The sequence below is a fragment of the Daucus carota genome, chromosome 5 (genome assembly GCF_001625215.2).
Source record: "Daucus carota subsp. sativus chromosome 5, DH1 v3.0, whole genome shotgun sequence".
In the NCBI taxonomy this organism is placed as follows: Eukaryota; Viridiplantae; Streptophyta; class Magnoliopsida; order Apiales; family Apiaceae; genus Daucus; species Daucus carota.
The window spans coordinates 28938655-28965812 of record NC_030385.2 but is presented as its reverse complement, the minus strand read 5'-3'; the positions used below and the strand labels follow the sequence as shown (position 1 = coordinate 28965812).

General features: G+C 34.2%; 3 protein-coding genes across 9 annotated transcripts; 1 reads left to right on the top strand and 2 right to left on the bottom strand.

Annotated features, from left to right (window-relative positions):
- Positions 1 to 4276: 4276 nt before the first annotated feature.
- LOC108221524 (peroxidase 24) lies at positions 4277 to 5785 on the bottom strand. Its single transcript, XM_017395397.2, is given in 5 exon segments — positions 4277 to 4312; positions 4315 to 4655; positions 4843 to 5008; positions 5106 to 5300; positions 5511 to 5785. Coding segments are annotated over 5 exon segments (939 nt in total). The 5' UTR covers positions 5712 to 5785.
- Positions 5786 to 12457: 6672 nt separating this feature from the next.
- On the bottom strand, positions 12458 to 16619 carry LOC108223401 (zinc finger chaperone ZPR1). Of its 7 annotated transcripts, none has more exons than XM_064093408.1 (7): positions 15490 to 16619; positions 14505 to 14805; positions 14356 to 14422; positions 14022 to 14092; positions 13816 to 13905; positions 13541 to 13612; positions 12458 to 12889 (listed from the first exon to the last, which is right to left on the bottom strand). In XM_064093408.1, the coding sequence occupies exons 1-7, from the start codon at positions 15606 to 15608 to the stop codon at positions 12881 to 12883; spliced, it is 729 nt and encodes a 242-aa protein (XP_063949478.1). In that variant the 5' UTR covers positions 15609 to 16619; the 3' UTR covers positions 12458 to 12880. The 7 variants fall into 7 exon arrangements, with proteins under 7 accessions (XP_063949478.1, XP_017253136.1, XP_017253137.1 ...); XM_017397647.2 differs by having other exon boundaries at positions 12458 to 12804; XM_017397648.2 differs by having other exon boundaries at positions 12458 to 12804; positions 14505 to 14772.
- Positions 16620 to 16691: 72 nt separating this feature from the next.
- Positions 16692 to 17462, top strand: LOC108223402 (uncharacterized). Its single transcript, XM_017397652.2, has 2 exons — positions 16692 to 16868; positions 16956 to 17462. Exons 1-2 carry the CDS (start codon positions 16692 to 16694, stop codon positions 17460 to 17462), a joined length of 684 nt encoding a protein of 227 aa, XP_017253141.1.
- Positions 17463 to 27158: the final 9696 nt, after the last annotated feature.

Sequence of the window (27158 nt, the reverse complement as noted above, 5' to 3'; positions counted from 1 at the left end):
AGATTGAACTAGTACCGGATATTAACCAAGTAAGCCAAGTTAACTATTTCTTATATGGATCAACATATTTAATGAAAGCTGGGAACATAAAATAAAAGGGAATGTTGCGTAAAGTAATTAATGATAATGCATGATAATAAAAAAGAAAGAAAAGGGGGGATGTTTTGTTTATGGAGAATAGGTTTGAGAGGTGCATGCGCAGGAGAGAGGAGTGATAAGTGTGTATGAGTAGAAACTAAGCATGAGAACCCTAAAGTTAATATTATGCGAGGCCTTGACAACAATCATTTCCCTCACCTCCTTGTACCTCCCTTCCCATCCCTATGCAAAACCCTCCCCTCTATATACTCACTCACTTCATGCACTCTCTTCTCATCTCTCTGTCTCATCTTCACTCTGTGTTAATCTAGTTTATATATTAGTCCTCCCTCTCTCGAACGTCGTCAGTTTGCTGCATAATCTTGCATTATGGCACTGACGGTATCTATCATGTCGTAGATCTAAATTTAGTATGTGTTCTAGTATATATCTTAGCTAGCTATTATATCATGTTTTGAATTGTCTCAGAATTTCATTGTTAGTGAACTTTTTATGTATCTAGCTAGCTAGCGATACTGTAAGAACATTCTTAGGTAGTATATATGTGCACGTGTGTGATCGAATTCAAGGATAACCCTATATTTTCTTAACCTAATAGATCCTGAGAAAGTATTGCATAGTTATCTCAGATAAACATTTATTTGTATACATATGTTTCTGTTGCTATCGCGGTTCCCCCTCTTATTTATAACGATTAGCATAGATATATATGTAATGCCCTTCTGTCATTTCTAATTCTGAGTTAATAAAAGAATTGATGGCTTTCAAGCTTTACGAACTGGGGCATTATAATTAACAAGTGATATCTTCAAACTCTTTGATTTTACGAATGTGGAAATCATATTAGAAAGAGATGTTGGTGAGGTTCAATCCGAAGACGGATTTACAAATTGTTTCCTGTAAAGGACGATCTCAGATTGAGCCGCGCCAATATCACTTTTCAGTTGATTAATCACACATTTAGCACTTGTTTTTTCAATCTTACAGATCAGAGTCCATCCAATTCTCATGCACTTCTCAGTTGCATTCAATCTTAATATCTGTGTAATTTACAGTATATAGCTTCTGTAGTATGATATGCATACAGTTCATCCTGTTAACAATCATCTGATCATACTTGCACCTGTACGTAGCTGGTGCAAATTATTTATTGCGTGTCTGGATTTCCGCAGCTCTAAAAATACCTTAATTTCCAAGCTACCTGATTGTGCCAGCACCTAGAATTCTTCAGCGGCATCCAGGCTAGCACATCCTGCCACACTTAACATAAATGAACAGAGAGAGGCAAACACAGTGCTTGTCTGCATTGAAGGAGGTACACAAATATCAGGTACCTTTCTCTATGTTTGTTTAGTAGATATATATTTCGTTCTTCATTTCACAAAAAGTAATTACACATATAATATGAATGAAATTAACGAAAATTAACATTGGAGTTATAGAATGAGTACAGTTATAGGATTGATATAACTGGTATAATTATATAGGAAATAATCATACTACATGAATGATCATGTTGGTTATATCACATCTTAACAAAGGCTGTAAATTTGAGAAACTAGAATGTTTCTCAAATACATCACATAATCTCAATTTATACATCAGCAGGATCATGAAGATATCTTGGAATAAGTACAAGTCAAATACAAGACCAAGACTGCTGCTGTAAATCTTCTGCAGGCTGGAAGCAGATTTGCTTCTCATCCATGGCAGCGGATAATACTACAGTGTTCTTATCATTGTGATGATTCCAACTGGAGAGCTGGAGATGGACCTGCTGCGCCTTTTTGCTTGGCGAGGATTAATGTGGCAGCTTGGCAAGTGAGAGGGCAGTTGCGCATTCTGATTATTTCCTACAGGCAAGCCAAGGCTATATCAGACTGCAGTGAAGCTCTCTTTTGAGATAAGTACTCTTTTTTTTTTACAAGAGATACTTTCTCTCGGAAGATTATCCGGAGAATATATGAAATATAGTAAATACTCTTAGTAGTAGGGACGGATCTAGTAAGGGGCACGGGGTACACGTGTCCTCACAAAACAATTTTTTGACATATTTTCAACATCATAAATTTTATAAATATATACAAGAAATGCCCTCATAACTTTTAAAATTTTAAGGGTGTATTCCAAAAATCTGTTTGGTTTCTCCATAAAAAATAATTGTTAAACTTTCAGCACTAATATATGGGGTGCATTGTAGTTTATTAGCTATTCTGGTCTGATCATACATCGTGTATGTATATAGTTTGTATATGCAAAGATAGCTTGATTAGTTAATATAATATGTGCTGTAAATAGAGCACAATCAGTTGAGATTATTTTTTAACAAATTTGCTGATTGCTTATATATTTATCTATTTTGGAGTATTAATTCTATATTTATTAAGATACTGGTTTATAATATCATCTCTACTGGTCCATTTGATTATTATGTATGTTGAGTGTTGGTGCTGAACTGTCCTGCTCTGTACAAGTTGAGATATTGCTGTTCTGTGATGAGGCAGAGCATGAAATGGTAGCTAGCTTTGGCTTTGATATGAACTGTGGATTCTCTTTTGTTTCTATGTTGTTTTGGTGAAATTGCCACGTTTTCACTTTTTAACAACAAAAACTGGTACTGTATATGATTTACAGTATACATTTCTATATGAGAATTGCAATCTGCAAGTCTTCAACATTTAGTTTGACTTCTGTTTCATAGATGATCCCGAATGTCATCACACGGTGACGAGACTCGAGAGCAGCTCCAATGCGTCAACTTTCAGGCATATATTATTTTCTATGTTCGCTGTCTTCTGTAAAAACGCTCCAATTGTTAAATTATATACTTCTTTAACAAAACGTTGAATTAACTCCAATTCGTAACTCCTTTATGCTTTCATCTTTTGTAAATAAATAAATAAATAAATTTTGTTGCATAATCTTGTTAAACCTTCTCTGTTGGCAACTTGATCCACTACAAGAGCTATCTCAGGTTTCCATAGACAAATTCGTGTCAGTTGAGGTTTAAGAGAAGATGTTAGGATAACTAGACCCGACAATTTGATACACCACACGGAAAGTATATACGAAACATGAAAGTGTATAAACACGAAATTACACAATAAATTTAGTGTCGGATATGAGTTTAAACGAAATATATATTTTATAATTTTATATTTATATTTATATATATAATATATATGTTTTTTATAAAGACGTACATTTTACAATATAAATATGCATATTTACAAATTTTTATACATGTGTATGCAAATATATATGATTATTTTATGTTTATTTCATAAAAAATAATATTTAATTATAAATATTAATTAATTTACTAATTTTTTTTATTATTGTTTATATAATACATACGAAACACGACATGAAAGTAGACGAATATATTATATATTTCGGGCGGATACGGGTTTGAAGACGAAATGGATATGTGTTTCACATTTCGATACACGAAACGAAGTAGGGCAGGCTAATTTTATTACCAAGGATACTCTTTTTTCTAATTTGAGTTTGTTTTACTCTTGCGGGATTGATATTGTCTGAATTTTCGGGAGTAACTCAAGATAGATGATATGTTTTCATGAAAGAAATAAACTCCTAACAGATTGTACCTTCTTAATTTTATCGATGCAAATTTTAAATTTCTGACAAATTTATATCAAAATTAAAAACGATACACTAATATGAATCAAGTTTGTTTGCTTCTTGTAAGCTGATATTCATTCATATTTTTTAATCAAAAAATATGAATGAATATCTTACAAGAAATTGTCAGAAAGTGTACGTTAATATAAAAAAATTACGCATGCTAATTAAAGTGAATAAGAAATATGAAATATTCTTTCAAAAAAAAAACGAAATATGAAATATAATTAATCTTGGAAAGAAAATTGAAAATATGTGAAACAGAGTTCGATTAGTTACATTAATAAAAGTTGAATTGAACAATAAAATATGAAATAAATTATTTTTGCAAAAGTGGACAAGTATTTTAAATTTAAATCAAAGTCGGGTATAAATAACCCTCGTGAATACAATTCACTTTTTTTTTTTTTTTTGAGAATAATTCACTTATTTGCAGTATCTTTAATGAAATCCAAATTGAAATACAATTACAATTGCCTTTATTAGATATGCTTGAGTAAACCCTCATGCATTTACTACGCGACAGTTTGTTCTAATCTCTCCAGCACTTCCAGTAAGCAATTCAATCTGCCCCATATTCTTCATTGATTTCCCAAACTCAGAGAAGAAAGAGTCGGGTTTTAGCAGTGAGTCCACTATTTTTGCTGAAGCGGGATCTGTAAGAAGTGATGCATCAGACTGAAACAAACCCTTGTGTTGTTTGAGTGCAGTGAAATAATGAGCATCAAATGATTCAGAGCTTTGAGGATCCATCTCAACAGTTATAGCAGCACTAGCTGGATTCGGGCATTGCGTCTTCAAAGTTGCCGCGTAAGATTCATCTAAAGAAGGATCCGTGTCGCCGTTGCCAGTAAAATTATACAATCTTCTTGTAATTGGTCCACAATGAGATACTCCAATGGTATGAGCACCTACACATACATGTATACAAATAAGTATCTGTTCTAATATTTTCCGGGATGAGCCAGAGTCGAACCTGAATGTCCCGGGACAACAGAGGATAAACCCACCACTCGGCTATCCAATCATACTCAACTATATAGGTTTTATTAAGAATTTATAGAAATTAAATTAGTTACATGTACTTTAATCATTTACCTGATAATGCTACAAGATCATTGACGTTGAGACCTTTTGCTGCAAATATATTCTTAAGTGTGGTGAAGTTTGAGGAAGCTCCAGGCAAGTTTCCAGTGACCTCTGATGAGAGGGAAATCGTTCCGTCCCGTCTCCCGGTGAGTACCTCCCACATTTTCTTCTTAAACTGCAGAATGTGTCGATGGAGAAAAAGAAATAACAATTATATATATGAAGTTTATGATTAATGCTGAGTTGGATCAAGAGGTAGCAAGCTAGCTTACTGGGAAGGAGACAGCGTCACGAGCAGCCAAGGCTAGAATGTCAGAACACGAAACAACTTGAGGGCATACTTTCTCGATTTCAGACTTGATTTCATCTATTACTTCAAAGCCTAGAAGTGACAGGTTTGGCCTTGCATCCTTCTCTGCTGCTGCATTTGTTCCCGCTGTGTCTAGTAGTATAGATGCATCACAGCCCTGCATGCATGCATCAACATGTTAGTGATGTTACATGCATGTCCATCCATATACATAAATACATAATAGTGTTAAAAAGTAACAAATTTAAAGATAACAGAGTCACACTCTACGAAGAACAGTAGACATGAGTACTGTCCTCGACGTTTATTTACGTCCAGGACACTCATGCATGAGCGTATTTACGTTTATTATATGCACCATACATACCCTGACAAAGCAATCATGGTAATGAAGCCTAAGTATTTTAGCACCCAGTCTGGAATCATTTTGAGCTCTGCTCCAAGTAATGTTCCTCACAAGCGTCTCAGCTTGTCGACAACTATCCTTGTAAAAGTTTTCACTCAGACCGGAAGCCCTTAAAACTCCCAAGACAAACACCAAGAGAATAACAATGTGAAACTTATTCATATTTGGTTTTAGCTAGCGAGGTTTTTGCAATAAGATTAGTGAAGACTCGATGAATTATATAAACAATTGAAGAAAGAGCAAGATGAGTGGTGCAAACTAAACAAGGGAAGGTATCCTTTTATAGGCTATCAATATTGTGAAGTCAACAAAACTATGATTTGAGGGCATGGACTTTCAGATTATCATCTTGTTTATTAATATTGGTAAATATTCCACCTTAAAAAAAATCGATCCAAAAAGTCAAATTTCTCTAAATGAAGGTATGCATGCGCTCTAACTCTTTAAGTCGAAACTACGTATACTTGTTTTGAGAAAACTACGTATACTTGTTATTGACGGAATTGCTGTGGCTGTTTAACTTTGCACGTACCTAAATATACGTACTCCAATGTGAATGCAATTTTCACATTAATATTTCCTAACATAAACATAAATGACAATTTTTTTCTGATTTCGAAACAAGGGAAAAAAAATCGAACATTGCACTTTCCTCATTTTTACGATGAAAAAATACAAGGATGTTTATCTAGATTTTACTGATTTAATTTCTTCAAAAATTTCTATCTCCAGCTATATATTTCACCACTACAAGATATAAAATTGAAATTATGCTTTCAATTTGTTATGGCGACCGTTTCTGAAATATAAAATGAAGTAGTATGTATTAGGAATTTAGGATCCAGGGGCATAACTTGTTGTTTAAATTATACAGAATCCACATGCACTAAATGTTAGTATGTAGATTTTCCTTATTCCTATTAGAATAGAATACTAGACGATGATCAAGAGTCTTGATCCAACGGCTTAGAGTACATTTCGCAATATGTAAGATGGGATGGTCAAGATTTTCTTATTCACATCTGTCCAGCTGGGGTCGTTTACTAGGTCGCAGATGGGGAGAAATAATGTGGAAGGTAAGATATATATCAAGGAATAACATGTACGTTGCGTCGAGCATCATGTAACCCCATTTTGAGTGACCAATCCAGGTAGGTATATCTGTGTTGTGTATGTTTATCTTGTTTGTTTATTTATAGGGACATATCGTACAAAATACCAAACTAAATAATTACAATCGTAAGATTAAATTGTTGTTTTATATACAAGCTTTTAACCCGTGCAAAGCACAAGTGGTATATAATTCGTAATTTATTAATTATATATTAAATCTTAACACCATTTTATTAGTATTTTAGTATTAATGAATTGGATTTTAATTAAATTAATTTTAAATCAAAATTTTCATATTTCATATATCTTCTTATGTTACGTAATGGTTCGTGTTTGTAATGAAATAGAACAAGCTAGAGGTAAATTTCGAGTAGTTAACGTTATAATTAAAAGTAGCGTCTCTAATTATTTGTATGTATTTTAGACAAAAGACATTTAAAATTGTATATTTCTAATTTTATTTGTAACGTCATTATAATTTTTTATATGAAATATTATATGATAATGTATCGAAATTTGATAAAATATTGTTAACAATTTTTTTTTTTTGACTTCCAGTTTAATAAAAAGATATTAATATAAATAAAGAGTGTTTTTAGAATATGAAACTGTTTAATAATATAATGCAAGAGTCGTAGAGGTGTACATGTTGTAGACTTCTAGTTTGCGAGGAGAGTACCAAACAAAAATTTTGTACGACTACAAATTATACTCATGTTGGCTTTTTATAGTATAGTATAGATATGCTGGGTTGTGTTCAACAGAGAATCAGTCATTAAAATAGAAACTGCTGCAGAATCCTAAATTTTAAATAAATTTTTAGGATCCAAATCTAAATACATATATTTTTCATGTTTTTTCATCGTTATTTGTGTAATTTTAAAATATAATACATAGATATTGACATTTTTTTGTATGTGAAGTTGTGCTGCAGATTCTTAACTAATACTTAAGTTCTGCTGCAGACGGTTCATGGTTCTCTCTAATAGTTAGTATTTCCAACATGACTCTATGTATGCTATGAAACTAAACATAATTGAAGTTATAACAGTATTTATTGTAATAGTATAATTTCAATAAGTTATTCGATTGTACCAACTCTTCTCAAAATCTCACTCAAAAGGTGCTGAGTTGGAATCCCATTCTAACTAAGGATTCTTGTGGTTCCGGAGGATCCAGCTACAGGAGAACCGGGAACGGAGAGCTCCCCCCCCCCTTTCCGACGACTCTTTGGTCTTAAGAACGCAAGTTTTAAGAATGAGTGATTGCCCTTCTCCGACCCTTACTGCCCAACCTGAGAGCGAACAGCTAATGCGTTCCACTTATTGATTATTGAACAGGGTTCTATGGTCGGTCCGTGACCCCTGGATGCCGAAGGCGTCCTTGGGGTGATCTCGTAGTTCCTACGGGGTGGAGATGATGGGGTCGGTCCATGGATTTTCCTTCCTTTTTCCGCATTTCGCTCAAAGGGTTGAAGGGAGATAGTGCATCAAGCTGTTCGCAAGGCCAACTTGATCCTCTTCCCCAGAGATCCCAGATGAGGGAACCCTAGGAGAGCCGCCGACTCCAACTACCGTCCATGTACGATCCATACTGGATCTGACCAACTGCCCATCCTACCTCCTCTACGTTCTTGACAGCCCATCTTTGTCTTTACAGCCTTCCATTTATAAAAATCGTTCAATAATCAATTAAAAAGGATCAACAATTGAATTATTTAGTCAAAATCAATGTAGTTGGTAAAAAAAAGAGTAAAATAACTTTGGAAAACAATTAAGAAGAAAAAGGAAAATTTTTAGAATTAAACAAAAAACATGTGTAAAAGTCTTATACAAGAGTATTAAACCGCAACAAAAAGAAGGATAAGTACGACGAAAATATTTCGGCCCAGTAAAAATTTTAAATTTCAGTTCAAGATTCGTCTTAAACCTCAAGTAATGAAACTCATTTGTGCAATATCGTGCATAACTAATGTAAAAGATAATATCAGAGCCAAAAGTCAAAAGTTCAATTTTAATTAATACTGTAAGGTATTTATAATAAGGTATTTATAATAAAGTTAAGGCTAGTAAATGTCAAAAATACATTTTTCGAAAATCAAAAATACGGAGAGAGGCAAACACAGTGCTTGCCTACATTGAAGGAGGTACACAAATATCAGGTAGCTTTCGCTATGTTTGTTTCGTAGATATATGATTCATTCTTCGTTTCACAAAAAGTAATTACACACATAATACGAATGGAATTAACGAAAGTTAACATTAGAGTTATAGAATGAGTACAGTTATAGGATTGATATAACTGGTATAATTATATAGGAAATGATTATACTACATGAATGATCATGTTGGTTATATCACATGTGTTAACAAAGGCTGTAAATTTGAGAAACTAGAATATTTAATTACATCACATAAGCTCAATTTATACAGCAGCAGGATCAGGAAGATATCTTGGAATAAGTACAAGTCATATACAAGACCAAGACTGCGGCGGTAAATCTTCTGCAGGCTGGAAGCAGATTTGCTTCTCATCCATGGCAGCGGATAATACTACAGTGTTCTTATCATTGTGATGATTCCAACTGGAGAGCTGGAGATGGACCTGCTGCGCCTTTTTGCTTGGCGAGGATTAATGTGGCAGCTTGGCAAGTGAGAGGGCAGTTGTGCATTCTGATTATTTCCTACAGGCAAGTCAAGGCTATATCAGACTGCAGTGAAGCTCTCTTTCGCGATAAGTACTCTTTTTTTTTTTTACAAGAGATACTTTCTCTCGGAAGAATATCCGGAGAATATATGGAATATGGAATATAATAAATACTCTTAGTAGCAGGGACAGATCAATTTTAAAATCTGTCTATTTATGTAATGAGCCCACCCCAACTGAAATGAGTGCATTAACTAAAACTAACTACATTATATATATCAGACTTGGATATCACTGCTCTGCCTCCAAACCTCAGTCTTTAGTGTGCTTCCTTTCAGCAATTTTTTTTAATACTAATGAAGCCCCCTCCTTAATAAAATTCTGGATCCGCCAGTGTACACGTGTCTCACAAAATAAATTTTTGACATATTTTCAACATCATAAATTTTATAAAAAAATATACAAGAAATTCCCTCATAACTTTTAAAAATTTAAGGGTCTATTCCAAAAATCTGTTTGGTTTCTCCCGAAAAAATAATTGTTAAACTTTCAGCACTAATATATGGGGTGCATTGTAGTTTATTAGAGCATCTCCAAGGGCAAAATGTATAATGGTTGGCTATATTGATTGGCTATATGGATTATGTAAATTTTTTGCTAAGGGGACATGTATATGCTCCAACGGGATTATCTATAATTTTGCTTGTGTAAAATTATACCTAAGGGCTTACTTGGTTCGACAAATATAGCCAACCAAACATGGTTGGCTATATTTTTTTGCCAAGGGGTGGAGGGTTGGAGTGGTACAATTTTTACATAATTTCTATAAGTGCCATCTAGATGCCACCTAGATGCCACATATACAATTTTTGCTAAGGGTTTTTGGGGTTGGAGATGCTCTTAGCTATTCTGGTCTGATCATACATCGTGTATGTGTATAACTGTTTGTATATGCAAAGATAGCTTGATTAGGTAATATAATATGTGCTGTAAATGGAGCACAATCAGTTAAGATTATTTTTTAACAAATTTGCTGATTGCTTATATATTTATCTATTTTGGAGCATTAATTCTATATATCTATTAAGATACTGGTCTATAATATCATGTCTGCTAGTGCATTTGATTATTATTATGTATCTCTCAGAACTAGTGAATCTAAAGGAGTCCAAAGTTAGTCCAGATTGTATGCTAATGCTTCAATTCCACAAACTAAATTTCTCCACAATGAGCTCCTCATGTAATTAAGAGAGTGTGGATGCCATTCTCCACATACGTAATGTCAAGTTTCAACCGTCACTAGGCGCTAATGCTATTTCCACTCACAAAAGAGACTTTTAGCTGGGTCACTTTAGCGAAATTCGAACAATGTATCCTATGGTTGCCAAGTCTAAGTACATAACATAAACTGATGACGATTTTAATACTTAATCGTATGTCAGTTGCTGCGGTAATTTCAGTAAAGTAGCATCTCATTGACATATCTCACGAGATTGATAACTCGTAAGTTGTGCAAATAAGCACGCACATTGCCAATACTAAGAATTCATACAACTCGCAAAACGTAGGAGGCAAAAAATAAAAAAAGGGCCAATGATATTCGGCCTTAACGATGCTGGTAATATTAAATCAGGCTAAATGTATGGCATCCACCAGGAAAGCTTTGTTTTGGAACAAGTGTGAGGGGCTGCCCATTTTTATAAAAGGAGCCTTATAGTAACGAGGCACGTTTTGATATATTAGTGATTTTCAATGTTGTTCTTAAAGAGTGTGAAAGCAGATGTTTCAGAGAATATGGAGAAGCCTCCCTAGAGGAAGAACTTTCTTTTAAAAAAAAAAAAAGCAGAGTTCATTGGCTCAATGTGGGAGATCAAAACAATAAATACTTTCATAAATGTATGTGGGCTGGGAAAAATAACAATAGAGTGTTTTCACTTCGCTGAAGGGATGATTGAGGAGCAAGAGATGATTCAGCATTTTTGTTTCGTTCTATAAGAACTTGCTAGGATCGAGTGACAATTGTGATACAATTCATGATCTTGAAGATTGGCTTCCGAAAGTCTCTGAGGAAAAGGTTGCAGAACTGGTTAAACAGGTAATTAAAGCAGACATGTGTTTCATTGGAGATGAGAAAGCTCCTCCTCCTGACGGACATTCTTCCCAGTTCTTCAAAGGTGCGTGGAGTGTTATTGGCTCAGATATGTGTCTAGCAGGTGAAGAATTTTTTCAGTCTGAAATATTATTGAAAGAGATCAATGCTTCTTTAATTTCTCACATTCCAAAAGTTGAGAACCCGCAAATGATAGCTCAGTATATACCCATTTTTCTATGTAACGTAATGATCATAATCTATAGTGTATTTTAAAAATTATTTTTAATAGGATTAAAGGTGCCCTGATGATATTGTTGATCATACTTAAAATGCGTTCATTCCGGGTAAACACTTTAGTGATAATATCTTTACTTAAAAGGCTTGTGATAGTGTCAATTGGAAATTCTTTATTAATATATTGTCTCTCAAGAATATGACCGAAGCTGGTTGTAAAGATTATAGTAGTGTCAGTTATCATTTGCTTGTCATTGTTGAAGCGTTATTTTATCTATTTTTGTCTCATACAGCAAAGAGATTGCCTCGTCTGCAGCCAGTGCCAAACCCATCTGGAATGGTTCTTACGGATACGTCTGCTGATAGATCAGACAATAATACTTACTTTCACTAATTTTTGTAATCAAACCTTCCACAGTTGTCACCAGACCTCCTAATGTCCCACTAGCCAGCTCCAACTCAACTTCTGGAATCAACACACTTGCAGTGTCTGACTTACGTCCAAAATGATAGTAATAAACCTCAGTAACACGTGGAAGTATAAAATGTTCTATATTTGAGTATCAAACTATGTGTAAAAAATTTGAAGCACGAATGAGGATTTGAATAAATAAACGCATTTGCGATGATTTGGCAGAAACAAATGAGTCTCAATATTATGTGAGAACGCACAAAATCACCTACAAGCTTAACAACAGTTATTGATTCAGTTGCATGAAAACTCAGCTGATTTCAAAACATATGATCTCACTGTACTCTCATATGTTGATGAATACCTGATAATCAAAAAAGACATTGCAAGTACATATTGGGAATCAATCAATCAACATTTAAGAGCGAATTCATCTTTTCTTGAATATGTTTTCAAATAAGTTTAAGAACAAATTACAATGAAAACTTTACATGCTGATCCACAAAAGATTAAAATAACATCCCAGGAAAACTAAAACCACAACCGTCAAGTCTCTTGCCCAAAAAGTCTAAAATACAAAATAAAAGCTGGTGAAAGGTCCTCATTCTACTAAAACTCAAAAGAAGAATATTTGGACTTTTGGAGTTTGAAATGCGGATTTGAAATTTTTTGCAGGTCAAGCAGATCCAGATAAAAGAATAGCCATGTACTTAATTTGTGTCCCACATGATATTCAAGCAAAGAGATCCTTGAAATAACTGTTTTAAAAGCATCACAGGCTGATAAATATCTCTGACACTGACCAGTCCACCATAAGATGCTATATTGAACCAATTACACATGCTGCATTAACAATGTTAGATAAACCTTGCCTTGTCAACTACTACCTCAATAAGAATGCTAGTTCTTAATATCCATATAACATGAAGAATGCACCACACAGGTTTATTATTTATAGATCAAAGATCCCATTTATTTAAAAAATGACTCCATTAGACCCCATAGAGAGTATTGGTCTGCATCCAGTAGGAATTGAACCTACAAATTAGCCAATCAAAAGTGGCCGCCTCAACCATTCAGCAATGGATGCTTATCAGGGATTCATTAAAATAAACAGATTTATATTATGTGGAACCAATAAAAGGGAATTCGTTCTTATATAATTGGAAGAGATAATAAATTCTCGATATATATAAAATTCACAGACCCAATTCATTTTACTACGATCTTTCATCACATTTTTTCAACAATTACGGTTTATAAACCTATCAGCGCACGAATTTGGAGAATCCCACTACCAGATAAATCAAATGGTTCAACAAGTGATAGATATCAAGGTAAAATCCTCTTTGCAGTATCAGTCCTTTATATCGTGCTAACAGTTGAAATATACGTAAACAAAATTATATTAATAACTTACTATATCTTTAAATTCTTTTGGAGCCACAAAATGATACATTGTTAAACTGAGAATTTTTTAAACAGGAAGTGGACCTGAGAAAACAGAGTTGATATCTCAATCCGGAGAGTACTCAAGCTCCACCAGTAGCTAATAGTGTAGCATGCCTATATCCAAATTAATCTTCGCAATGGTGAAATAAATTGGAATACAGCAAACTTTTGTTAACCAGATATGCTATAGGTTCTATTAGTAATGACTTAGGGATATCAAAAATTGATCAATTAAAAGGGATTCAACTTAAAAAGGATCTATTCTTAGCCTTGTCCCATTTTAATATACATGCACATAGAAATGTATTAATACATACCTTAATTACATCACGGCTTAGATCTTTAATGTTTTTCACAGAAACTATAACTTTCTTCCCTTTTGCAGGAATACAACCACCAGCCTTCAACTGAAATTTTCAAAATTAAATTACAGATACCAAGACAAGATATACTTTCAAGTAGGTAACACAAAAAAACCAATGCCCAGCAACTGGAAAATAAAAATTATATTAAACATGCAAACCTCAGAATTGCGGTAACCACAAGCGTCGCAAGTAGATGCCATGACAATTACTTCTTGAAAGTATGGGATCTCTGTGCATTTGTTAAGCATCAACAAATTTGACACCGTACTATCATGTATAGTTATACTAATAGGTGCATATATGTTATGCAGCAATAGAATTTGATTCATCGACAGCAAGGCTAAAAGAACACAAATGATAGCGCATAAAGCGCCAGGCATTCATGCAGACGCATCATGCAACTTGATAGAAATTTTTAATGTCATGTATTAGTTTACTAATTTATAACCATGATGCTAAATTAGGATTCACAAACACGTAAATTGAGGATACTGGTTACAAACATCTGGGTTCCGCAACTGGCAGCACAGGTTCCACATGTTGATGGAAATGTCATCACCTATAAACATAAATGAATAATAATATAAGATTAGGTTTTAAAAAGCATTACGCTACAGAATCGTACTGGACAGCTTCTCTACCTCTTCTGGTGCAGAGTACCGAAACAAAGCATCAGAGATCTGTGTACCAGCACACTGAGCAATGGCTCGACGACCAGCTCTTGCCCCAACTGATCCATGTGGTTCTATAGTTTCATTAGCAACGCCATTGTTTGTTCCTTCAGCAGGAGCTTCGCCAGCATGCTTTTCCAATTGTGATGGATTCGCAAGGTAGCCCAGTAATGCCTGTTGTTTAGGAGTTCTCTCATAGAACTTGATAGCCAATGATGGGTCAACAGAAGGAGCAAGCCTATCCAGGGTAACACACTCTTCACTCTTCAGACTTCAGTAAATATGTATGGCATATTAATATATCATAGAGAGAAAAGACTTCAGACTTCTCCAGTAGTATTCGGTAATCAATGACAGATCCTGAACAAAACTAGATATTGCCACTTGCCAGAAAACGCCTAAAGTATTATTTCTCGGAAATAAAATGCATCTTACGGATTCTCAATGTAGCTATTGCCAGCAGGATCATCCAGAACAAAAGTTAATTGTCTTAGCTTACTGTATTGTTAATTGTCAGTTCTGTGCAGGTTTGATGTCAAAAGACTCAAAACCCAAAACAAAAAAAAAAAAAAAATCTCTGTGCAGGTAAATAATACCATTATTTACATCTCGTTGCCTCTGAAGCATTGCAATTGTACGAGACCCTCAAACCAAGGAATATGACCAACACAAGCACAAACAATATTTTCACAGCAATCCAGCAAACAAGAACCAATCTCAAAGGAATAAACAATTTTGACAGAACAAACAATTCAACTGATCAACCTAGTAAACAATAGTACCATTGGCATGAAAAACCAATAGAGACAGAGACGTGATTTAACAAATAAAACAACTTGATATATTATATAATTGACATGACCAAAACTCTTTTTGAATTTTAGTAATCCAAAACTGCATGGGCAGTACATATATACAGTACAGGGGAGGGACAGCATTCAAAACTAACATTCACCTATTAAAATGAAGATACTCAAGCGCCGCGACAATGTCGATAACATTCGAATCGGTTCTCCCGGAGGCATAGGAATGGTACGGAGATGATGGTTGTGAAGGTGGAGCCTGAGATTTCATGGCTATTGGAATATTAGGTTTGGTTTTTGGTGATGACGATGATTTGGGTATCTGTCCGGAGCAGTATATAGACCCAGCCTCAAAGCCCAGCCCACTTTTATAATATTTAGCTCATAAATTGGGCCGAGTCCACCAAGAAGAATTAAAAAAATGACTAACGGTCACTTTTGCCCAATACTATTATAAATTCAAAAAAATAAAATCAAGAGTAATAAAAAAGACAGTACAAGTAAAATAGTAAAAGAAGAAAGCTGTTCAAGAAGATCAACCATGGCTGGAAACAAGAAAAGGAAAGAAAAACGAAAAAGACAAAGAGAAAACAAAAGGCATTATCGTAATCAAGGTATTTGATTTTGTCTTGGGTTTATTGCTTCCTTTTTTCCTACTTTTTTTTTTGTTATATTCAATTGATTCTTGTCTGTCCTTGAAAAAAAAAAAAATTTGATTCTTGTCTGCCTTCTTCGATTTGCACGTTTGGTTTGATTGTTCAATTTTTTCCAACTTCTTGTTGCAAGTATGATCATGAATTTCTATTCAATTTGTAAATATACTGTAGATATATGCCTGTTTTAATGTGAAGTCGGACTCTATCTATCTTTATATGTATGTGGATTGTGAAATGACTTGGGCACAGTAAGTAAAGAATGAGATGAGTTAATTTGTCTGTCCTTACAGAAAAAAAAAATATTTGATTCTTGTCTGCCTTCTTCAGTTTGCAGGTTTGGTTTGATTGTTCATTTTTTTTTCCAACTTTTTGTTCCAAGTATGATCATGAATTTACATTCAATTTGTAAATACTAGTTAATTGCTATGTTTGTTTCAATGTGAAGTCGAACTCTATCCATCTTTATATGTATGTATGTGGATTGTGAAATGACTTGGGCACAGTAAGTAAAGAAAGAGATGAGTGGATTTATAATTATAGCTGTGGAGTGTCTATGCCCTGTGTAGCAATCATTATCATAAATGTTTTTTTAAGGTCATCGTTACATTTTCTTTTTTTAATGACAAGCAGAGGTGAGCGAAAGAAATTTCCTTCGGCATGTTAATGCTCCTGTTCCCAGAGTTGAAATCAACTCATACATGCTGGAGTTGTCATTCAAATCAAGTTTCAAAGGTTTGGCCCCAGATATACCAAGTCGGCCACTATTTGCTATGCACAGTCTGAATCCGTGCCATTATCCTGGACCTGGATTTAAGATTATCCAGGTGTGCAACCCTGAGCCATTTATTCGACCCGCTCGGGTCGATGATCCCATAGTAAGTTTTTACTATTTTTTGTTGATTTTTTATTTGTTTTTGTAATTGTAAGGGCTCATATTAAACTTATTTTATATATTTGTACAGCTGGATAATTGGCATGACTTCGTTACATTCTGGCCTCCTCTAAAAAAGAGTCTACTGCCCGGTTACTATGGCATATGGGATTATATGGGGTTCTGGCTTTATCAGACCCACAAGCATGGGTCACAGAAGCTGTTTATTGGAGACTTCCTCCAGGTTGCATTAAGACTAGGAAAGAACTACATTCAAAAGATCGAAGATTTTATGAGAGGATTTATAAGCGAATATGGATCCAGCCATGGAGGGATGTTTCTTTGTGGGGATTTTCGAGATAAATTGGAAAGAGCCCTAAAGTTCAAGGCTAGAGTTGTTTTTGGTTGGCAGGAAAAATCTAGTTCGGAGGAGGATTCTAATTCAGAAGAGGAGAAAGATAAGGAAAAATCGGAGCAACCCTACATTTTGGATTTATTTACCATACAAATCCTTCTGGACCTTGACCTAAAACCTATCGACTACGCAACCATTCAAAGGTGCATTGAAGATCCGAGTTATTTTATGATGTCCCTGTGAAAAAAACCATCCAAAGATGCCTAAGCTACTTTATGATCTTGCCTCAATGTTTTGAGCAAAGCTAGCTTATATCACTAAATAGAAACATAATGGTTTTAACTGTGAATGTTGTTTTTCTTTCTGTAGTTCATTACAAAAATATATACATGTGAATGTGCTTTTTTCAATAACCTGGTTAATGCCAAATGTGAACGAGATTTTTTTTTTAATAATCTTCATAGTTATATCCTGTCGTCCTCATTGACAAGATTATAACCAAAAGGGCTAAAAGAAACTCTACAGACTGACTATACTTTAAAGGTATTGTACTTACACAAATTTATACTATAAAAGCAGACTTACATAAACTTTTTCGTAACTAAAAATATATTCAATACCCCCAGTCCGATACTCAGACTGGGCGCCTGCACGCTGATAAAGTGGTGGGAAATGCAATGAGAAGAGGAATATCAGGTGATAAAAAGAAAAGATTTACAACCACTGTGATATTGCAGAACACTCATGTTTGGCTCAAAAACCATATTTAAAATATAAAAATATAGCCCAAGAATGTCCAAGTTGGTTAAAAAAAAATGCATTATATGAGTAATAGGCCTCTCTCTAGATACTTCCGAAATATATGACACAAGGGTAAACTTTCATATATTTTACATGTGTCAACATGTATAATTAAATTTGAGCTACCAAAGCAAAGAACCACGTAAAACGATTACAAACCCAGTGCTGGCAACATATCCAGTTATACAACTTTACACTAAAAGACATATCCTGCGAAGCAATTAATACCACAGTGCCTTGATTGTTAACTAGGATTGGTTTCATCTAATAAAATACTGACTTTACATGTTCATTCCATCATAACATATTTCTCTTTACCAGGCGAAATGCTAATTGATCCTTCTAAAGTTCTTCTTAAGGATAAAATATCAAATGGTTTAGATAGTTCAACCAATTTTCAAATAGTTATTTGCCTTCAGCAGCTGACTCACATTACAGGATACACCACATTGGTGTCACTACTTCAGCCAACGCCAGGACTTTTAGCCTATTTGACGACATTATGATGGCTGAAGGTATGACTATATACCATGGACCAAAAGAAAATGTATTGGAAAGAGTTGTGTGAGAGTTGTGGCTTCAGGTATCCACCTCAAGTTAGTTATAAGTTACCACTGAAAGAAGCTATTCAACATGAATATCCTCTTTCCCGTCACAAAACTACCACCTCAAGTAAGAGATAATTTTTGACAATATAAGTTACAGCATAAGTTTACATTCTAAGAGAGGAGAAAGAATGCAATGTCAGGCAAAACATCATATCTCATCATATTTCATAATGAAAATCTAATGAAGCATTAAACTACTAAATACAGGGAGATGATCTGTAGGAAGAATACTTATTATCTGAAGCAGTTATAGATTCCAATATTTCAAGCACGTCTTCAAGTAAAATTAGAACTAGAAAATATATATCATCTGTTAGTTTTAAAAAAAAAAAAGCGGACAGTAAACTGGTGACGTCTTTCAACTGCTTGTAAAACTAACGTGGATTTAGAAATTAATTATAAAAAATGAGTTGCACAAATATACATATTTTGAACTCTTTCTGCATACTGATGAATAGCACACCCAGAATAATACGCAACACAAGATCTTAGTCTTACTGGGAACTACTAAGTGAAAAGCAATGATAAACTACTGGAATCCTCAGCTTTCGAGAGGCTGGGTCTCTCCTGCTTCTATTCTACTCACACAATACTTTCGACGATAAACCCTATTCCCCTCCCTCTGCGATCTTATCCCCTGTTCACATATTTAATTTACTTTACTACCCTTACTCATTACAAAGAGAACTATACCCTTTATTTCCTCCCATCTTTCTTTCCTCTAGTGTAAGTCCACTTAATATTTTGTTGATCAGCACTGTTAATAGCATCATTTCCCCCCACCATCCCAAAAATCTCAGGATTACATGAACCCTAATTCACCCATCTCTCAGATTCTACTGTAAACTGAACCCTCAAGCAAACAATTTTTGCAATTTTGAACTCGATTGTGAGAAACTCCTATATCTATTATTCATTAGGGTTTTTAAAAGATGACAGTGGTACTGGAGGGAAAGGTTCAATTATTTGTACTGTGGTTGAAGCTACCAAGCTGGAGCCCTGAACAGAACCTCAACCAGGTTATTCAGGGTTTTGGTAGTGCCGGCCCTATACTGAAAGCCGTAAACAAGAAGAGCAAAGAGGAAAACATTTGGGTCCAGATTTTCAGGACTGACAGAGAGTTTAGCACCAAGCTTGATCTCGAATTGATCCTTTCTCAGGTCATCGTTGTTTCATGTTGTATGTTACTTATGAGTAATAATTATGATTAAACACTCGACTCAAGTTACTTGTGTGCTTTTTCAGCCAGAGGCTAAATATCTGTTTTTACCATTTCTTAGTACCCAGAAAATCAGATGCGCAAATGGCAAGTTTGATGGTTGCGGGAGTGGAATGGAAGAGGTGGAGAAGAACAAAAAGAAGTTGAACCCAATTTTTGTTTTTAAATATCCTGGGTTGCCACATCAATACCGCAACAAGACTTTGCCACGTAAAAACAGAAACGTTCAAGTTAAAGGTAAAATGTTTTAAACTTAACAGAGTACTATTATTGTTTAAGGTTAACGAGTTTTGAGTTAGAAAATTATAACGTTCGTGCCCTGCTAGAGATATTGGAATGCAAAGAAACCGATTTGAAAATTAGCGCATTAGAAAAGTGCAATTATCTCTATGGTTTCTCATATGATATGCTTCCATAGAATGTAAGCTACAGTATTGCCGTACCAACCCCACAAAAGCAATGGAATCATACCATAACTATCTTCCTAGATTTTAAAGGAAATAACGGATATGAAATATATGCTGTATTTAACACTACATTTCTTACATTATTATGTAAAAGACAAAACCAATTGAGGTCTTAAGGGAAAGGGAATAAGAAATTTAAGTGAGATAAAGTGCGCTATGCTTGTTAACTTTTATTTACCTTCCAGCTCTTCTTTGTCCACGTATATTTCAAGTGATTTAGCATATGCAAAGAATCCCACCATCAACTGGCATGGCATGCTACTTGGTCCAACTGCAAACCAAACAACTACAACCACAGATATTGAGAATTAATAGCAAAGATAGTAAATAATTATTAGAAAGAATATCCTAAAACATTTTAGAACCATCCATCGTTTCATTGCTGGTATACAGATACAACCACAAGAACAAAAATGTTTCTATTTGACAATCATAGGAAAATAAGATAAATTGTAATCTAACCGCATCCATCCAGTAAATAATAAAATAACTATTCTAAGGAACCTGTTGGCAGCAGCAAGTGCAACATTCGGCGTTCAGTAATCAGCACATTAAAATACCTCTATAAACCAGCAAGACAACTCCACATTCGTGGCACAAATCTCGATTGTCTACTTAAAAGTGCACGGTCATTCTGTTTATCTATGACTAACATAATGACAACCTGTTGGATCCGAGAACGAGTGCAATGAGGGAAATTAATTAGGAGATCAACAGGTCAAAATAAATAAAAACCAATACTTCAGCAATAGAATATGACCATCAGCACCGGATCAACTCGAGGATAACACTTTTTTTGCATGCTTCACTTGAACACTGCTTTCTTCTCCCTGCTTCCATAGGGACTGTTTTTTCTCCACAACTTCCACAAAATATCTCATCCTCTTAATAAAACTAAAATCCAGAAAATACCCTTTGCCCCCCTAAGAAACACTGTCAAAACTGGGAGCTGTTCAGAGCTTGAATGACAAGACAATGGCTTCTTATGAAGTGTAACTCATTCGTTCATGTATTTAAATCTGTGCAGGTATTAATCAGTTAACCTTTGTAAGCAATATTGCATTATCACCTAGAAATTTAAAAGTATTTTTACTGGTCTGGCTTTTATGTTCATGCGGCTCGTTGTCACAGCAATTATCACAATGAACTTTTTCATTTGTACACAGACAAACCTTAATGACATCCATGCAAATTTCTACATGTCATATCTACTTTATGCCTTCGTCAGGCACTCAGGCTAGTGATGAACAGTGTCTCAAGGTGTCCATGACTTATTCACGACTTCCTGTCTTCTACAAACAATGAGATTTCTGCTTCTACCCGGCATGTACTTATGCTATCTCATCTTTTATCTTCCATTCTCATTCCTAGATTCTTTTTTTTTTTGGACAGGCCTTACCTACTATGTCATCGGTTACACTCCTGAACCTGAAAGGTGGAAGTTCCCATAGGAGTATTACTTTTCTTTTGATATTTTAAGAATGTTTTAATTTTTCTCGAACTACTATTTTCTACTTGCATCATGCATGCGCACAGGTTTGTTTGCCAACTCCTCCTGCTTTTCATTCTACATCAAGTATCAATATCGTCATTCCTTTTGCTAGCTACCATATTGCGAAATCCATCTTTTGCCGTGTCTTTCAGCCTTTTCTTCGTGCTAGTGATGTTTCTATTGTATGGACTTAATAATTCCACAATGTAAGACCAGTGTCATTTACTATATTACTTCTTTTGCCTAAAAAAGTAATATTGTTAATGATAAACCTCGTACTCACATTTTGTACTCATTGCAGCCTCTTTGCCTGCTTGGCTACAGTGGGTCTTCTGCCTTTCTCCAATAATGTATGCTGAAATCAGTATTTCAACAAAACAAATTCCTTGCTCCAAGATGGGAAAAGGTGTTCCCAGACCCAATTTACCTCACACTTATCTATAATGATACTATTTTTCCCTTTGGTACTGGTCAAACATTGATATCAAATACTGATACACCCTACCTGCACTGAGTTTTGAATCGTCGACCTCTTGTTACCAAAGAGAAACGGGGCATCCACTACATTACGGTGTCAGGATAATTTGTCGAATGCTTGTTTACATTTCTTTCCAGGTCTAGTCTACAAATGCTACGACAGGGCAAGCAATTCTGACACAACATGGAATCAACTTAGTGCAAACTTTTACTGGATATCAATAGGAGCACCGGTAGGATATTGGATGGTTTTAACTTTTAAACGTTGGATTCACCTTGGCATTAATTTGACTTAAGTGTAAGTTCTTGATATGACAATCATGAGAAGGATTATAAGGAAATACAAGAAGCAATAAATTTCTATACACTAGCCTGCATCTGACTATCATATTCTTTGCAGAATGTTCTCCTAACTTCTCCACTCTTTAGATGTTTATATGTATATTTTTCTTTTCTAACGTCCCATCATATCTATTTCTATGGTCTCTTTAGATATATATGTTTCCTATATAAACACAAGTGATTATATTCAACAAACTTTAATTAAAGGCTTAATGTTAGTAGATAAAGTAATTACTCTTGCCTATGATTTGGTTTACGGATAATACAATTACTACGATAAGCAATTAGTATAATAAATTATACACCAATAATTGCGTCCAATGAAAATTGCACATTTCTAGAAGTATTTTTATTGTATGGGTTGCTACATAAGCATTACCTAGAACTAGAAGACGATGAAGTTGAATGCATGCACGTAGTTTCCAAAGGAACAGCTGTTGATATGAGTGACATGCACCTCTATCACATTAGTGCGCTTAACTCTGAACTTAACCAAATGTATGAAGGTGGTTGGTAAATCAGCCTCTGTAAGAAGGTAGGAGCTGAGTTAGCTGACCAAGAACCACATGTTATAGCCCAAATGAAGAATGGTAAGGAACTCAGACATGTAGAATGTAAAATCCCCAGGGAAGCAAGGGGAAAAGACAAGCTTCAACCATGATTGCATCATATCATAGGCAATAACATAAATCATAAGGTCATTCAAATTGCTAAAATGGTTTATACTAAAATCTATGTGAAATTGACAAATCAAGAAGAGTAATTTTAGAGGTCCCAAAAATTTCCCTAAAAATGAGCTGTCATTTTTTTATTGGTTGTATTTTTATAAATGGACTGGACCCCGCGTGTGTTAATATGAATCTCCTTAATTCAAAGATTCTTCTAGTGTGTGCCCATGGGCACACACTAAACACTAAATTTTACAACTGGAGCTTGTTTTGATTGGCTTATACTTTTTAATAGTGACGGGCCCCCTGCATTCACAACAATTACATCAATTAAAATGAGTTAAAGTTATAGAATTTGGTGCTTAGCATGTGCCCAAGGGCACACACTAGAAAAACCCTTAATTAAAACATGTCATGTGTCATTTTGGGAACTAAATTGGAATTTATCTATGACCGCTAGAACTACTCAATCAAGAAAAAGCTTTAATAATATACACGAATCCAAACAAGCTTATTAAGTTCATTATGCAACAAAAAAGGATCAAAAAAATCTAAACTGTGCACATGCGAAAAACACTCTTTATATTATCATTATTCTCAAAATACAGAGTACAAAAGCTTGAGTTAGTCATCTCACCATTCACCATTGTGGCTGCTGCAGTGAAAAGTTGCCTTACAACACTCTTTTAGAGATATGAGTGCAAAACTTTAATCTTCGTTTAAGGGGAAAGAAACAATAATCTGATTTCACATATATCTGCAGATAATAACAGATAGATCGTCAAAAACAGTTACAAAATTCTTGGCCAATCAACTATTAATCTTTATCACTTTATGTTATCACTGTTCTCACTTCTCTTAGGTTGTGTTCACTTGGAGTGAATAGAATGGAGGGAGAATTGAATGAATTTTGTACTTTAAAATGGTGTTGATCAAAGAAAATGTATATAATTTTCATTCCTCAATCATTCCAATCATACTATTTTAACTATAACTATAACCCACATGTTTTGGAAGGAATGCTCATTCCATTTTTACATCATGTTTCTTCACAATCTTTCTCACAAAAAATTTAACTACATTCATATTTTGTCACTATTATTTCTTACTTTCTTCTTTCTCCTTAAAACTTCTATATAACTTTTCATTCCGTTCTCCCCTCATTCCATTCTATTAAGTGAACACAGCCTTAGGGTATGCTTTTCAGAATATAGCAATATATATACTCATGTGCTATTTCCTTTCTGATGTAGTAAAACATCAGCAGTTTAAGAAATCAACCACGAAAACAAAGAACATCACGGTAACACCCCTGAAGTTACAGTTATAATATTGCGATTTATTTTGGGAAAAATACTAAAACTCTGTATATTAACTTAGCATATAGTAAGTCGTCTGCATGATGGTGCTGATGACGAGTAGCACTTCATATTACTGCTGTCTGGACATTCTCTTAAAAAGGAACAGAGCATTTAAACTAAAATATTGCTAACTCTTTTGAATAAGTGGCTAATCCAGAGTTAAAAACCAGCAAAATTCTTAAGTGGTGGTTACTTTAAAGAAATCTTGTTCAGAATTTTGCAAAGGAGGATTCATCCAGAATGTGCAATTTCCTAAGGCCTCTTAAGAACTTGTCACCTACCTTTGAGTAAAAATTAGACAGCATGACAATAATAGGTCCACAAAATTAACAAGATACTTCAACACAGCCTTAATAAAGGTACAACCACCAAAACAAATATGACATACATGTAATGGTATATATGTGGATGTCAACCGTCAAGGATTACAACTAATTTCTCTATTTCACACAATGCACAAAAAAAACAAGAGTACTGATCATTAAAATCAAAATCAATAATAGAGAATACTTCAACATAGTGTTACCAGATAAAAAACATTTGTTTCTAGGTGAAAGCACTAAAAAAGCACAAACAATTACCAGTCAACACTCCAACATACTAAACAAGCTAATCCAGATGTCATGAATTAAAACATTGTTTACAGCTGTTGAAATTGGAGTTACTAATTGACTCAAATCAATATACAATATTCATTTAATTTGAATTCCAAAAAGGTTAACACAAAATCCTAGATTGAAAACATTATATCATTATCTCCATATAAAAAACAAGTCAAACTCACTATGTTTTACTATGAGATGTAAAAAAAATAAAGAAAACTGACCTGTGATTTGAGATTGTTGGACTCAGGTGTATAATCCACCTCTATATACAAACTTTTGTGTGTGTGTTCACACACAAAATGAAATGAAATGAATCGAAAATCTGAAATACGTTAAAGCACTTTTCCTCTTGAGAGATCCATTTCGATTAGAACCAGATTGGATTTTCATATTTGAAATTGAATAAGATAAGAAAATGTAGATGATGAGAAAAGAAAGAAATGAGCGTTTGGTCTGTTACCGTTGATATTTCTAGAATAACTATTAGATGCATACTTTGTGATATTTAAATAAATTAAAGTTTCTCATTTTCTGTTCCATCTCTAAAAAAATTGCTAAAAAGTTGAATCATAGACTATTTTAAAATTACTAAAAATATGGATTTGTACTTTCAAGAAAAAATATGGATTTGTGAAAATTATTTTTTCTTTTGTATTTAAATTGGTCAAAAATTGACTAAATGAGTTTAATTATAAATAGTTATAATTTTGTAATCTTTATTACCGTATGTCTTGAGAAGATTAAATTTAAATCATTTAGTTTTCTAATTTGATGTATTACAAAATAAGTTATCTAAGTTGTTTGTTAATCACGGATAAATACATGGCAGCATAAAATATAAATTATATTATTTTGAAAAATTTTAGTGAGAGGGAACAAATAATTTGTAGCTTACATCTTAATTATTTGTCCGACCAAGATACAAAATATAACTTAATAGTGGGATTTTTTTTGACCAAAATATGATCTTTTTTAAAGTAATTTTAAATATATATATTTTTTCAATTTGTTTTATGAAAATACTTTTTTTTTTAAGTTTACAAAAATACTGTTTTTTTCCTAAAAATAAGGAATGAAACTTTATAGCCATATTTGTCATCGAGATCAACCAGAAAGGCAATTTTAAAATTTAATTTTAATAATTAATATAATATCGCATAATATGTTTATATGTTACTTGACAAGTTACACAAATCAAATATAATCAAAATATATTTCAATGTTGAATTTAGTTGTAAACCTAGAACTATATTCAATTTATAATACTATAGTCTATAAGTCATATTTGTTGTGGGGGGGGAGAAAAAGAAAAAAGAAATGCTAATATGATCTTTGTTGATAGAGGAATTTGGTAATCAACAAAGATGAGGTTCATAGCCGGAATCAATATCTGTAACGGCGGTTTTGGTCGCCGGAGTGCGGTGGTTGTGCGTTTTAGGGGTGGCTGAGATTAGGGTTTTGAGTTGGTGTCACGTGCTCTCAACTCATGATCCCCCAATGTGCCTACGTACCCCCTATATTTATAGGGGATCAAGCCATACGTAGTTCTATTGAACCAAGACTCCTAGTTTGATCAGGACTAGGCCTCTTGGAGATAAGACCAACCCCGGGATGGTGACTTATCTCTTAGACGTCCAACGCCTTCAGAGTCCTACTCCAGTTAGAATTAGTCTTAAGGCTGACTACCTCAGATTCCTAATCCAAGTAGATCACGGATTCGACAATATATCCACTACGAGAGATAGCATCTACCACGACCCTTATGGAGAAGTCATCTGGGAGAGCTATGACCGCTTCCTGAGGTGTAAGGACGCGTCCTCACCTCCCGGTGAGGTCTTCATCGTCAAGTAAGGTGAACAAGGAGCCAAATTACACGATCGTCTCAATCCCCCGATGAGG